Source organism: Rhea pennata, chromosome 5 (genome assembly GCF_028389875.1).
Source record: "Rhea pennata isolate bPtePen1 chromosome 5, bPtePen1.pri, whole genome shotgun sequence".
Classification (NCBI taxonomy): Eukaryota; Metazoa; Chordata; class Aves; order Rheiformes; family Rheidae; genus Rhea; species Rhea pennata.
The window spans coordinates 64186129-64198808 of NC_084667.1; the positions used below are offsets into that span (position 1 = coordinate 64186129).

Genomic DNA, 12680 nt, shown 5'->3' on the forward strand with positions numbered 1-12680 from the left:
AGAGATGACACCATACGAAAGCTGTTATTGTTACACTTAAATATGGAAAAATATACTGCTGTTTGTACCGCTACATCCAATGATCCATTCAGTAGAAACTGTTTAAGTTGAGGAAATCTACCTTCTCCTGTTACTGTTCTCGCCATGTCCATTTTGGTCCAACTGACTGATACAGCCATTGGAAATGCTGATATTAGTTACTGGGTCGGAATAAGCTAAATACCTGGATTTGATTGCCCTTCAATGCATAAGAAGAGCAACTGGCAGTCTGTTTCATGCTGCTGGTCTTTTTCAGGTTAGATTCATATTAAGGTATTCATAGAAGTACACAGATTTTTAAGAATATAAAGAAACTTTAAGAAGAGCAGTAGAAAAGTGATGATGATATCTCCTCTAGGAGATATGGCCTCCTATTTCTTGCTTTCTTTTTTTTTTTTTTTTCTTTTTTTAATCTGTGCTATTTTCTTTGTCTACATTGCATTTAAGATTACCCTCAAGGCTGTCCACATTGTCTATAGCCCTGCTACTGTAGTTATTCTGGCTGGTTATAGCATTCCAATAGCGATATCATGTAGAGATGGATGATTGGGACAGATTTATGCCTAAGACGCAATTATTCCTCTCCTTTCTCAGCTACTAAATTCCACTCTTGTATGACCACAGCTGCTGTTGTATTATGGCTGCTGCTGTGGCCACACATCAGACTGATCCAGTTGAGGGGGAAAAAAAAAAAAAGTCAAACAGCACAAGTTGTACACTTTTGGCGCTAGTAACAAACTGAACAAGCAGACACAAAGTTTTCCCACAGTAAGAGGTTGCTAAGGTGACGATGCTGAGAGACGTAGACAGGGCTATATCCCTATATAACTACCAGATACTTCATAGCCTTACCTGCAGCAAATGGTTTGCTGGCAGAAGTTTTAAGGGATGAAAAAAACTTTATAGTCTGTTTCTAGGTGGAAATCTGTAGTCAGGATATAAGAAAATGACTTTAGTGGGAAGGGATGTTACTAATCAATTAGGAGGAAGTCTCCATACCTGAATCAAGTACATAGAGTATAAAAAATACTTCAGAGAACTTCACAGTGCATTTCCTCTCCTTTCCAGCAAAGTGTGTGAAGCGTAGGTGAGGAGAAGCTCGAGCATTTCTTTTTTTTTTTTAAATCAAAATGAAATATTTGAACTTCTTTTCCTTTCTTGCTCTCAGGAGAACAAATTCCACATGGTAGGTGAAAGAAATTAGAAAATCTGAGAACCAAGTTCTGTTATTGTTTTATTCAGGCAACATTTAAAATACTGTATTAGGAAATAAACATATATAAGCAAAAAAAAATGTACTAGAATGTATCACAAGCTTTTTTACAGATTCACAGTGATAAATAGATAGAAAGACATTCCCTTTGATCTATATAAGCTGTTTATGAAGAATAAAAAGTGCAGCTTTTTAATATTCCACAAACTCACTCGAGGAGTTTCACCTTGAAGTCTTGTACACAAATAACTTCTTTTAAAACAGAAGCTTTCAAATGCATAACAAGCACTAAACTTGTTTAATGCATATTATTAGGACAGCATTGTTGGCACAGGCTCTCTTTAATGTCCATTTCCACCCTCTGAGAGTATGCGTGATGGCTCAGTATACTTTGCAGTCAGCAGGTAGAAGAGGGCAGGAGCAGGTACCAAGGCGAGCAACGGGAGGTCCTGCTCAAGTTTATCCAGTTTGGAAATGGAAATGATTCCATAGGCATGAAGTAACCAGTGGCTGAAGAGGACAACAAGCCGTTTCTTCCTGACGAGAAGATCCTTGAAAGACTACAAAATAAACACAGTATCCTGTTAGCATCAGCCTGTTACCAAGCATCTGATATTTAAGAGAAGCTACAGGTAGCGTATGGAGACACTGCATGAAGCCTCCTAAGTCTGAGCCTTTCCAGTATATAATACAATTTCTAAGCATACCACAAGAGAAAAGACCTGCAGGAGCTTCCTCCAGCTAGGAGGAGAAGTCATAAAAGAAGATATTAAAATACAGAATACACTGCTGAGAAAATGCAAGAGACAAAGTCTCTACTCATTTAAGTATTTTTATATTATATGAGTTTTAACAGGAAAAACATGTTTACCTACCTCCACTTCAGAAGCAGACATGTACACAGCCAGTGTAACCAAAGATAACACCAGTATGATATATGGAAAGGCATAATCTAGAGGCAAACATTGAACATTTTAGAAGAAAAAAAGGTATGATCTCTCCTGAAATATGCTGTTCCACATATAACCGAGGCTCTGAAGTAAACTAAGCTACTGTAGCCTACCTCTTAGCATTTTATCAAGCGTGCAACAAAAATGGTCAGCAAAGTATGACTATTCCATGCTTTAGTTGGGTTTTAAGCTTAGCTTTTGACAAGTGCAAATCAAACTAATATTTCTCATTACAGTTACTGTACACTTAAATCCCTAATTGAAGTAGGAAGATAGGAAAGCAGCCTGGCCAAATAGGGATTTTGTGGCACCTGTCTCCTCCCATTTGACAAGTATGCTGGAAGCTGAAGCAAAGGACAGCTAATTCCCCAAACTTATGCTTTACTCCATTTCTGAAATCAGATGCATTTTATCTTAGAAGCCCATGAAACTAACTCCCTCTAAGAGAAGCATTTGGTTTCCATTCACATTCCCCGCCCCCCCGGCCTTCTGTTCCCTTTTTGGAAAAAGGCACAACCTCTAGCAGCACTAGCAGAGGAAAAACAGTGGTGAGCAGGAGCCTGGTTAGGAAAGGCCTACTAAAACAAACAAACAAACAAAAAGGTACTTTTGTTTAGTGTCATAAGAAGAAAACTCACAGAGCAGGCCTCCTCCAACCGCCTGAAGCACAGTGAGGATAGGGAAGAAATAAAGTGCTGCATAAATGCTTTTAAAGCGATCAGACTTTCCTAAACCACAGGCAATTTTCTTAACCAGAAGAGGTCGAAGTAGCATCATTAACACAAGACAGAAGGCATAGTATATAAACACAATTGTGTACCTGCAAATAAAAAGAGAGATTGGTTAACACTTGTAGTTCTGTATGTCCTGCAGACTCACTCACATCCAGTAAATGTGGGATTAGAGAGTCAATTCTAAAGAACTTACTGTCTAAAGATGTTACAGGAAGGAAATATACAGACACGGAGTAAAAGATTGACTCCTCCTACGTCAAACAGTCAAGTTATAGGACAGATAGGAGCAAAATGCCACCTTCTTTGGTGGCAAGAAAGACACTGATCACAAAAAGCTCCCTGCAATACTTATTCTTACAGATGATGGAAACTTCACAAATACTAGCAATTGCAATCGTGCCAGCTGTCTGTGACAGATTACGCTTCCCATGCATAGTCAATGTAGCAATAGGAAAACATGGAAAAAAACTGCTGGATAGCTGGTTTGTTCTGATTCAGAAAGTTGTTAGGTGTTTCAAACACAAGACAGCTCAACGAGTCGAAAGAGTTCAAGGTTTTTGATACTCATTGGTCCAAGCTGTATATAACCAAAGACTTTCTGCAGCTTTGAAAAGAATGTGTATGGCTAGAAACAAACTTGTACAGAAGAAAGTGACAGATACAAGCACAGTAGCGTTTATACTCACAGAGGATAGACTGCTTCATGAGTGCAGTGCACTGTGGTGATGTAATCAGGACTTGGATTGTAAAGCATCGTATACCAGTCTGAAAGCTTCTTTACCTTGCAGGAACGGATATACAGGGAGCCAACTGGATCACTCACAAGCAGCGTAATGATTGCTGCAATACTGCACTCAAACAAAGCCGTGACATGCTGGAATAGTGCACTGGAACTGTGGAAGGAGAGGGAGCAAAACAGATTTACTACTATTTTGCTACAACGAAAATAAATCTAAATGACAAGTGAAAAACCTATACAATACAGAACCTTCTACAGAGTTAAGAGTCACTATAACTGAGGATAGGATAAAACTGCTTCAATAAAAAAAATGAAGTTTTCTAAGCTGAACATAAAGACTAACATACCATATTTCAGATGACTGATACACTCACTCATACATAAATTCTAAACAATCCGGTTTCTGCTATGCTCAGTGGATGCTCAGTTGGGAGGAAGTCTCATTGCCACTTGTGGAAGCATGAAATAAAATATCACAAAAGCATTGCATAAATCTAGCCTTTAACTCATACCTGTGAAGAACTCTCCATGACAGAATTAAGAGGAAAAGTCTATCTCAATATTCAAAAGGAACAGAAATGAAGAGTCCAAAACTGATTCATAAATCATATTCATCAAAACGTGAATCATATTGTATCACCCTTATAAAAACAGACAGTAAATTTAAAAAGGCATTTTTCCCCATATAAATAGGAGAACTAGAATATTTCAAAAACTTGCAGATGAAGAGCAGTAGACCAATGGAAATATCTTCCAAAATTAAGCATGTGCCTTCATGGACTCTCTAGCACACTCATAGCTGACATGCGGCTGCATCAGTGCAACTAACAGCTTGAAGTACTGGCAAAGTTCATTCAGCATCTCAGATTGAGCACCTATGGTTATGAGATTTCTTTAAAAGAATTTTTTTTTAAGGAAGAGCATACTAACCTCTTTTTTCCTGAATACCATTCAATAAAGAACCAATGTAAAACCAGGGGAAGCATGGCCATAAAGCCAAGGTATAGCCAGTCATAGCGGTCTGGAGATTCGACACATTCACGACAGATTTTGTTGTCATCAGTTCTTTGTCCTCTGGGACATACCTACAAAAAGCACAGGACTGCATTTACAAACTGTCCAAGTACCAAGAGGCAATAATTCCAATTGCTGGAAAAAAACAGCTTGAAGTATACTGGGACATGAAGCTTTTCAGATTTTTATGGAGATCAAACATCAACCTCGATAATTTCTCCACCATATATTAGCCTTGCACTCTCCAGCCCTTACCTGTTAATATAAATAAATGTGTTTCACCTTAAAAGCCTTCATCCTAGGCTCCCCTCTTCTGTTCAGCTGTCACTACATCTCTCACATTGCTAAACTCACTCCCAGGCCACTCACAACCACTGTCCCACGGAGTTTCCGGGGATCCTACCCTTCCTTGTACTCCATTAAAATCATTGCACAGTCTCCAGAGAGCTCTTCCTAGTGAAAGCTCAGGACCAGTACGCCACTCTCCTCAAAGCACTCTGCTGCTTTTGACGCCGTTCTCCACACCCACACGTCTTCTCCCACCTTCCACGACCTGCCCCCTCGGCTCGCCTCCTTTTTCTCGCCAAGCCTTCAGCACCCCTGCAGGAGGGCTGTTCCCTGAGCGGCTCCTGCTTCCCGCAAGAAGCTGTGCAGAGCTTCACCCCCCCCCCAGTCTTCATGTGGATCTCCGCCCTCGGGGAGGCCAAAGAGATAAAGCCGGCAGCACGCACCCCGCAGTCCCCGTAGCTCTCCAGGGAGCCGTTCACGGACAGCACGGTCCTGCCGCAGTACAGCCCGAAGCAGGCGGGCTGGATATCCACGGCTGCGGGGAGAGCACAGACCACGTTAGCGCAACGCTCCCTCGCCTCTCCGCCCCCACCCCGGGCCCCCGCAGCCTCCCGCCCGGCCCGGCCCGGCCCGGCCCGGCCGGCGCCAGCCGCCATCACCGCCCTACCGGAGCGGATCATCCTCGTAACCTGGCAACCACCTCTCCAGCTCCTCCGCACGCACTTCCGCATGCGTCATTTCCCCTTCCGACGCGGAAAAGTGACCTCACCACCAACCATCCCAACTCCCCCCCCACACACACACACACGCGCGCGCACTGCGCTCGCTCAATCGTCGCAGACCGCCACCCGAGGGGCGTGGCCACGCGGGGGCGTGGCTGGAGGGGGCGCGACCATATGGGGGCGTGGCGACTCGGGCGTGTCCGCGAGGGGGCGTGTCCACGAGGGGGCGTGGCTGGCGCCGGCTCCTCCCCTTGCGGGGCGGGGCGCGGGCGGAATGGCGGCGGCGGCCGAGGCGGGCGCGGGTCTGCGGCTGCCGCCGCACGCGGCCGCGGGCCCGGTGCTGCGCACGGTGGAGATGCACACGGGCGGCGAGCCGCTGCGCATCCTGCTGCAGCCGGAGGAGGAGGAGGCGGCGGCGGCGGCCGGGGGCGCGCTGCTGGCGCTGCGGCGGCGCATGGCGGCGTCGCGGGACCACGTGCGGCGGGCGCTGATGCACGAGCCGCGGGGCCACGGCGGCATGTACGGCGCCGTGGTGGCGCGCGGCGAGGCGGCGGCCGGCGCCGACCTGGCGGCGCTCTTCCTCCACGGCGCCGGCTACAGCGCCATGTGCGGCCACGCCGTGCTGGCCCTGGGCCGCTTCGCCCTCGACTACGGGCTGGTGGCGGCGCCGCGGCGCCCCGAGACCGCCGTGCGCCTCCGCTGCCCCTGCGGGCCCGTCACCGCCTTCGTGCCCTGGGACGGGCGCCGCAGCGGCAACCCCGTCCGCTTCCACAGCGTGCCCGCCTTCGCCGCCGCTACCGGTGGGTCTGCGGGGCTTTCCCCCGGTCCGGTGCCCTGCAGGGGCCGGGTCGGGCTCTCGGAGCTGGAGCGGGGCGTTACGCGATGCCCCGGGTGCATCGGGGCGCCCTGGCGGCAGCTCCCTTCTCCCCGCGGCGGCGGCGGGGACGCAGCGCCGTTGCCTCGCTCGGCGCGCGTGACGCCGCCGCCCTGCGCCGTTTCCCCTCCTCATTGCCCTCCTCCCTCTGCTCAGACCTGGCCGTCGACGTCCCTGGTCGTGGCAAGGTGGTGGTCGACATCGGCTACGGCGGCACTTTCTACGCGTTTCTCGATGCTCGGCAGCTGGGCCTGGATGTCTGCTCATCCAAGACCAGAGACCTCGTTGACGCAGCGAGCGCAGTGACGGAAGCGGTGAAGAAACAGGTACGGCAGAGCGGTACAGCACCCACGCAGCGTCCCACGCGCGTTTCCGTGACCGGGGACCTGCCCTCAGCAGCTCTCTGGCCTTCCAGTCCCATGTTGAACTTTACATCTTCTGTCCAGACTCACAAGAACATGAGAGAGAACTTGCTTTCCGGCTGCTCTGTCCGTCTCTGTTACTTGCAGAGTAAAGTTGCAGGTGCAGCAGTGTAGCCTTGTCTGTATTCCTCTAATACCCTGAAATAATGCCTGTTACTGCTGATTACCTGACTGTTGCGAGTGCTCATGAGCATGTTTATGCTGCTCTCAGTTCAAGCCTCATCATCCTGAAAGTGAAGACCTGTCTTTCCTGTACGGCACCATACTAACAGATGGGAAAGATGCCTTTAGCGAGGAACCCACCACCAACATTTGTGTGTTTGCGGATGAACAGGTACAGAAATGGGCTGTTTTCAGACACACAAGGGACCACCTTTCCCTTTTCCTTGTTTCCTCTGCAGATACAAATGGCAGTTCTGTTTCTTCTTGTTTTGGGCAGAACCCTTCTGCTACAGTGATTGTTGTCTTTGAAGATCTGAGTGTCAGTTAACAGATATGATTTTAGTCCCAATGACAGAAATACCTCTGCACATCTTAGATGGCAGCATTTTATAAAGGCTCATACCTATGCCCCGTAGGTAGCAATCTCCCGGGGACAAGGGACTGAGACGAGGGATATCAACAGACACACAGTAAAGTCTCTAGGCAATCTCTCTTGGGGATACAAGCATAAACAGAGCAAGAGAGAAAAGGAGGGGAATAAACTTTTATCTGTGCTTGCAATAGGTAAGGTAAAACATCGCATGAATAGCAGGGGAAGTTTTGATTAGACCTCTCAGCAGTGAGGAGTGTGGAGCATTGGAACAGATCACCTTGGGAGTTGACCAACACCGTGTTTTTGGAGATTTTAAAGAACAGGCTGGCCAGCAGCTCTCACAATTAGCATAAGGAGAACTGATCTTACCTTGACACGTAAGAATGGGGAAGGTGGCTTCTGTCTCTAGTCCTTTTGCTATTACACTGGAAAGCTTTTAAGCACCACCTGAAAATCAATATCCATCCCTCATAGTGGGCCAAAGCTGGTCATAATCTAACAATGCCCCAAACCTGTTTGATTTGTCCTGGCATTCTTGATGTAGCCTGATTCTGTACAAACCATTGGACTAGGGAGATTTCCCCTAGTGTGACATAAAGGTGACAGAGAAAACTAAAGGGAGCAATATTCTTTTCTATTAAAAATTCAAAATACTAGAGCTCATGGTTCTTGTTCTCTTCTGAATGTAGGTCGACCGAAGTCCAACAGGTTCAGGTGTGACAGCTCGCATTGCCTTGCAGTATCATAAGGGACTTATCCAGCTGAATCAGACCAGAACCTTTAGGAGCAGTACCACCGGGTCGTTGTTCACAGGAAAGGCAGTGAAGGCAAGTGGTTTATGTTGTCGTGAGGACTGGTTGGAAAACTGCTTGATGCCTTGACTTGATGGAGGAGCTGAAAAGCCTCTCTATGCCTAGGGAAGGGCATGTAGAAAGAGGGAGAGACCTGGAGGTCATGCCTTTCCACAAGCCTCAGGCTTCCAGATTTCTCATTAGGGAAGCAAGCAGGGGAATAGTAAGACCTTCTTCTGTTGCTTGACTTCACTGCAAATCCTCTCTTGGCCATCGCAAAAGTACTGGGGTGAGAAGCATCTCCAGTGCTGATACAAATAAATGGGTCTGGCCTGCTCTCTGTTGCAGGTAAGGCTGGATTCTTGTGGGCTAAAGCCCGCTGTTTGCTCAAAGGCTCAGCACGTTGTTCATATGCTGGGCTGCACGGCAGGATTTCCAGGTCCAGCCCTGTTCCCACTGGGTCTGACAGCACATGGATCTGAAGGCTTGGACATGGCCCAGAGTGCTTTAGGTCCCTGGTGCAGGAAGCCACCATGGCAGCCTTTGAGACAAACCCGTGCTGTGGCCGTGAGGGCAGGAGAACTTCCTGTCACCTCTGTCCTGATTCTGATCTCTGCAGGAGGCCAGGTCTGGGGACTACAGTGCCGTTGTAGTGGAAGTCTCTGGAGAAGCCTTTTACACTGGTACAGCCACCTTCACTGTTGAAGAGGAGGACCAGCTGAAATATGGGTTTTTCTTCAAGTGACCTAAGCCCGTGGCAAATTCTCGCTGATGGTGCTGCACTTCTGCCCGTACATTTCTGTAGGCTCTGCTTCTTCACGCAGCTCACTGCAATAATCAGGAGCAACAAGAATAGCCCTTGGTGGTATGACAGCATTTACAGTGTTTCAGGATGACAAGCCACCTTCCTCTGTTGTGATCATTATCTCCGAATGCGAGTCCAGGGCTGCTCTGAGAGGTCATATCTTTTCTTTTAATAATTACTCACAGAAGATGGAGCTGAGCTTGGACATCTGTCTTCAATATATGTGCCTTTTTAAAAAATATCTGTGAATTATTAATATCTAAATCAGATTCCTATTAAATGCTAGCTGAAAATACTGCCTTTCTCCTCTTTTTTTTTCATTCCTGTACCTCGTTTCCAGTACTGGTGCTGAATGTGTTGCTGCTGCTGCTGTTTTGAATTGCCCCAGCTTCCCAGGTCTGATACTGCTCAGGCCTGTGCAGAAGTTTTATAACTACACTCACTTCATCCCTGCCAGATTCTATGTGTGCCCCAGTGCTGGATACAAGTATTTGGTCAATAATTCCTAGTGTACAGTCGCTTCTGTGTTCTGTGTGTTAATGTTACACTGATTCCCTAAACCTTGCTTATTTTGGGCTCTTGGCTGCAATGTTGTGTGGTTAACTTTCAACAGGAGTTGGATTCGAAGGTTTGAGCTATTACAACTTTTGATTGCAAAATTATTTACTTAGGATTTTGCCTCAGCCAGGCAATTGCAGAGCAGAGGGTAGTCAATGCTTGCTTTGTCAGAGTCCTTTGAGGGTGAGCTGCCAGCAAGAAACAAACCTGGACTGTGGGTAGGCTTTCACAGTGGCAGAAGCAGAGATTTTCCAACCATCTGGGTGGGAGGTCTGTAACCTTCATTCTGTCACTGCACAAAAAGGTGTTTGTTCGTTGAAGACACTCCTGGGGTGCTAACTCATCAAACGTTTCTGAAAATGAGAATGATTGTCTCCCAATAGCTCATGCAATAGAAGGAGCAAATGGTACTAAAAAGCTTGGAGAAGGTAAAGACAAAACAAATTCCTCTCCAGCTATTTTATCAAATTCAAACTTACAGCTCCAGACAGGAAAGAAACAAAAATCTGTAAGTTCAGAGAGCAGCTGCATTGCCAACGTACATTTTTAGCCTGGCTTCCAGGGCACTCGCTCCTAGGTTTTCCTCTAATTTCCCATAACAACCTGGCTAAATCCCATACAGCCTCTGGTTCACGGGAAACAGAAGGGAGAAATGCATCCTCTGCGCTTACAGGAGCAAGTTTATCTGTGTCTTTGGCCAAGCGGTTTCTGGTTAAGTGCTGAGCTACGGGCTCTGGTTCCCCTATGTCAGCTGCTCTGTGCTCATGGTCCGGGTTTAGCCTGCGACCAGCATCAAGGAGTTTGTCTGGGCTCATCTCACAGGAGAGTTCAACAGCACGGACTGTGGAGCTGCTGCTGCAAGGCTTGGGAAGGGGCAGTGGTGCTCCCTTTGCTCCCTGTAGAAAAGCTGTCTAAAACGCAGTTACTGTAAAAGCCATTTTTATTCAATGTGGCTGCAGTTTCCCAGCATCTGAATAAACTACTCTTGTGCCTTTTTGGAACAGCTCTTCCCTGGTGGAGAGTGCAGCAGGCAGAGACAGGTCAGGCTGGGCTTCCCCACCTCCTGCCTTGTCTGGTCCTATTTCTAGGCATCTTCCCGGTGATCAGATTCCCCCCTGCTTGAGCTCCAAGGAGAGAACTGGGGTAAAAAGTCACAATGTTGGAGTCACAGTGTATTGCTGGCAGGGAGGTGCATAAGCTGTGGAAATGCTCTAGGCCTGGAGAAAATAGATTGGATTATAGCTAAAATTGGATTTACTTCACTATCCCAAAGCCTAAAGAATGGAAAAGCCGATCCCATTATAACGACCTTGCAGGTAAGCCTTGTGGTGTGCGCTTCGCTCTTTACCTCCTAGCTTCCCAATTTTGCTCTGGCATCTGCTTAACAGTTTTTCTTTTCCTCTGCCTTTTTAAACCATGTAGTATTTAATATGATCACGCTACCTAATTGCAGGACGTTTATCCGTGATTCTGCCTTTCAGAGTCTCCATCGGCTTCCTGACGGATCCGCTTCACCGCGCAATGGATCAGGATGAGGACCAAGCACCCTTTCTGTGGGCCTGATGGTGTGTTTTGTCTCTTCAGAGGCTCTTGTGACAGCTGTCCCCCTGTGTCACCTCCGGGGAGTGACTCCCAGTCCTGGTGACAGTGCCTGCCAGGTAGGTAGGACCGCCCGTACTGTTCCCCTGCTGCCACCATCTCTGATGTGAAGTCTGTCTGCTCTACCTCACCTTCTGCAATACTGAATTATCTCCCCAGTCTTGTACTCAAGGAAGAGGAAAAGGGGCATTGACTCAACTTTGGAAACCATTGCTTCCCTAAATTCTCCATCCTCCAAGTGAGGAGAATGGGGCCAGAGCCTGAGATAAATAGTAACCAGGGAGGTAGATGGCAAAGTTGCTTTGTGTGTAGTTGTGGAGTATTTTTTCTTACTGGCTTTGTATCTTCTCAGGGGAGGAAAGGCTGATGGGATCATCTGTGTTTGCCTTTCTGATCGGAGCTGCTTTGCGACTGTGCTGGTGGCAAGCGCTTTTTGTGGTCGATTGCCACAAGAGGGCACCTTACTTGACTTTTCTCAAGCTGTCCAGCTCATTTTCCGGCAAGCAAGGCTACAGGTTGCATGAAAGAAGCTGAGCAGAGAAAGCCTGGAAGCTTTTCAGCTGTTAATTTGCATGCATCCTTCATTACCCGTTTATTATAGGGCTATCCTGGCCTTTCCTTCCCCTAAGAAATTCTCCTGTGCTTTGAATACCTTCTCCTGTGGGTCTCCGAGGGGTGCAGTCCCCCCTGCAGGCCCAGGGGATGTGCCAGGCCGTGGCAGCCCTGAGAGCGACGGGGGTCTCAGTGCCCGCTTGCAGGCTTGCAAGACCTAACTTTGAGGCACCAACACCCCCTACTAGCTCTGCTCTTCCTGTTACCACCCCCCGATCAGTGCCAGAAAGCACAGTGTTAAAAAGCACTTTTGTCAAGCGAGACGCGGTAAAATTATGGGTGCGCAGACGGTAAAAACACAGGCTGGCAGCACAGGGGCTGCTGCTGCGCGGCGCGCGAGCAGAGCGGCCGCGCGCGGCGTGAAGGCCGCCGCGTCTCGGCTGCTGGCGGCGAGCGTGGTGATGCTGCGGCGGCTGGTGGTTTCCCACCGCTCCCGCCTCCTTGGGCCTACGCTGGTCTCCATATACGGGGGAAGAGGGATCACAGATTTGGGGAATATGTGGGGGGAAAAAGAAGTGGCAGGGTGCGGAAAATCACCCCTATGCCAACCAGTAGCAAGGGCAAATGGTGCCAAAGAGGTGGCTGGGATGGGAGGACGGGGTCCAGCTCCCCGTTCTGCCGTGTGGGGCTGGGGGACACGTCTCGGCTCGGAGGTGGGGGGGGGGTCGGTTCCTGTCCCGTGTGGGGCTGTGGGGCCCCATCCCTGCTGTAGGGGGGTCGGTCCCTGTCCCATGTGGGGCTGTGGGGCCTCGTCCCTGCTGGGGGGTGGGGGTCGGTCCCTGTCC

At 48.3% G+C, this 12680-nt stretch overlaps 2 protein-coding genes across 2 annotated transcripts; one reads left to right on the forward strand and one right to left on the reverse strand.

The window, feature by feature from the left end:
- Positions 1-1287: 1287 nt before the first annotated feature.
- JKAMP (JNK1/MAPK8 associated membrane protein) lies at positions 1288-5721 on the reverse strand. Its single transcript, XM_062576975.1, has 7 exons — positions 5645-5721; positions 5421-5512; positions 4606-4760; positions 3623-3829; positions 2841-3022; positions 2128-2204; positions 1288-1812 (listed from the first exon to the last, which is right to left on the reverse strand). The coding sequence occupies exons 1-7, from the start codon at positions 5706-5708 to the stop codon at positions 1594-1596; spliced, it is 996 nt and encodes a 331-aa protein (XP_062432959.1). The 5' UTR covers positions 5709-5721; the 3' UTR covers positions 1288-1593.
- Positions 5722-5973: 252 nt separating this feature from the next.
- L3HYPDH (trans-L-3-hydroxyproline dehydratase) lies at positions 5974-9422 on the forward strand. The gene is made up of 5 exons (XM_062577396.1): positions 5974-6499; positions 6730-6899; positions 7207-7329; positions 8220-8357; positions 8941-9422. The coding sequence occupies exons 1-5, from the start codon at positions 5974-5976 to the stop codon at positions 9064-9066; spliced, it is 1083 nt and encodes a 360-aa protein (XP_062433380.1). The 3' UTR covers positions 9067-9422.
- Positions 9423-12680: the final 3258 nt, after the last annotated feature.